This window comes from Lolium perenne, chromosome 6 (genome assembly GCF_019359855.2).
Source record: "Lolium perenne isolate Kyuss_39 chromosome 6, Kyuss_2.0, whole genome shotgun sequence".
Classification (NCBI taxonomy): Eukaryota; Viridiplantae; Streptophyta; class Magnoliopsida; order Poales; family Poaceae; genus Lolium; species Lolium perenne.
Genome location: NC_067249.2, coordinates 44,279,891 through 44,281,466, shown reverse-complemented (window position 1 = coordinate 44,281,466; position 1,576 = coordinate 44,279,891). Strand labels below are relative to the sequence as shown.

At 55.8% G+C, this 1,576-nt stretch overlaps 1 protein-coding gene across 1 annotated transcript; it reads right to left on the bottom strand.

Annotated features, from left to right (window-relative positions):
• Nucleotides 1-219: 219 nt before the first annotated feature.
• LOC127321195 (early nodulin-like protein 18) lies at nucleotides 220-1,189 on the bottom strand. The gene is made up of 2 exons (XM_051350237.2): nucleotides 983-1,189; nucleotides 220-872 (listed from the first exon to the last, which is right to left on the bottom strand). The coding sequence occupies exons 1-2, from the start codon at nucleotides 1,158-1,160 to the stop codon at nucleotides 391-393; spliced, it is 660 nt and encodes a 219-aa protein (XP_051206197.1). The 5' UTR covers nucleotides 1,161-1,189; the 3' UTR covers nucleotides 220-390.
• Nucleotides 1,190-1,576: the final 387 nt, after the last annotated feature.

The following is a 1,576-nucleotide window of genomic DNA, read 5'->3' as shown; positions in this document are numbered from 1 at the left end:
CGTCATGGACCATGTGCTATGTAATATGTTGATGTGGTGTGCGGAGTCTTTGTCTTAGTATGTGGTGTGGGGCTTGAGGAAGCCGGTGGATGTATCTTGTACTCGATGAACTTCGTGGTTGCCATATGGCTTTATATATAAAGCCGGACCGTGGGGCCTTATGTTTAAAAAAATTCTTCAGTGCACGATTGTTTGTTCTCTCAATGCCTGGAATGTTAATATCGTGTGTTTATTAGTATTTCATTTTGAAACAGTCATATTGCATTTGTCATTGATCCAAACGGAAAAGAATTCTAGGAGAAAGACACATTGCCTTTACAGTGCAAAGCTCATTTCGCCCTTTAAAACGTAAAAGACCGGCCGGTGCTAGATCACTTTTGCAATGCAGCACTAAAAAGCAAGCATGGCGTATCCAACCCATGCCACGAACGAGCCAGCGAGGCCTGCCACCGTGAGACCGGCGCCGTTGGCTGCTCCAGGAGGCGTGCCCTTGGCCGCCGTGGAGTTACTGGCGCCAGCCGGAGCGTTTGGCGTGGCTGGAGTTTTGGGGGAAGAAGGCGGAGACTGTGCGGCACCGCCGGCGTCACTGCTTGAGGGAGGAGATGGCGGTGGAGTAGTCGTTGTAGGCGAGCCCTGGCTCGGCGCTGGAGCGCCCTTTGCGGCGGCGGCTGCGGAGACCATGACGATGAGCTTCTCGTTGGCGCGGCAGTTGGCGTCGACGCCGCTGATGAAGAAGAATGCGCCCGCGCGGTCGAGGTCGAAGACGGTGCTGCCGTCGCTGAACTGCTTGTCGTAGGAGGAGGTGTTGCAGGCGTTGTAGTCGGCCGGCTGCACCAGCAGCACCGAGTCCTTGTCCTTGGGGTACACGAACACTGCACGCACACAAACAGCACGTCAAAATCACATCACGAAATTTTACGACACGGTCGAAAATGGAAGCTAGCTTGGAGAGCTGCACGGAAGGTAGAGCATGCGAACTTACGGAGCTGGTCGCCGATCTGGAAGCCGGTCTTCTCTGCCCAGGTATTGTAGGATTCAGCACCGGCGCCGGGCACGGCCCAGCCATTGTCGCCGCCGACGTTGTACTGCGTGGCGCCGGCCACCGCCGCCATGAGAGCGGCGCAGGCGAGAACCAGGGCACAAGATCTATGGCTCGACATGGCTAGTTAGCTACAGATTGTATCCTCGGTGGTCGTATGGGTTGATCTCTGGAGGTGGCCAGGAGGTACGTATTTGTAGGCACATATGCATGCCGCGTACGTGAGGCTTTACAAGCTGTGGGGTGCCTTGCTTTTGGCGGTCGCCTCAAGCTACGTATGTAGAGGCGGGAGCGCCGGCTGCACGTGCATGCCGGTGACGTACTTTTGCCCCATTCCTTCCCAGCTTGAGCCGGTGGTGTCCTTTTTCGCGATCTGCGCCCTGTGCTGTGCCACCCCATTGCCGCCTACGTGCGAGTGTGTCAGCGTGTGCCTTTGGAGTTTGGAATCGATGCTTTACCGGTAAAGTCGGTATATCGGCGGCGTGGCTGTGGCTTAGCTCGTTTACGTTAGGATCCAAGGAACGTGAATACGTGATA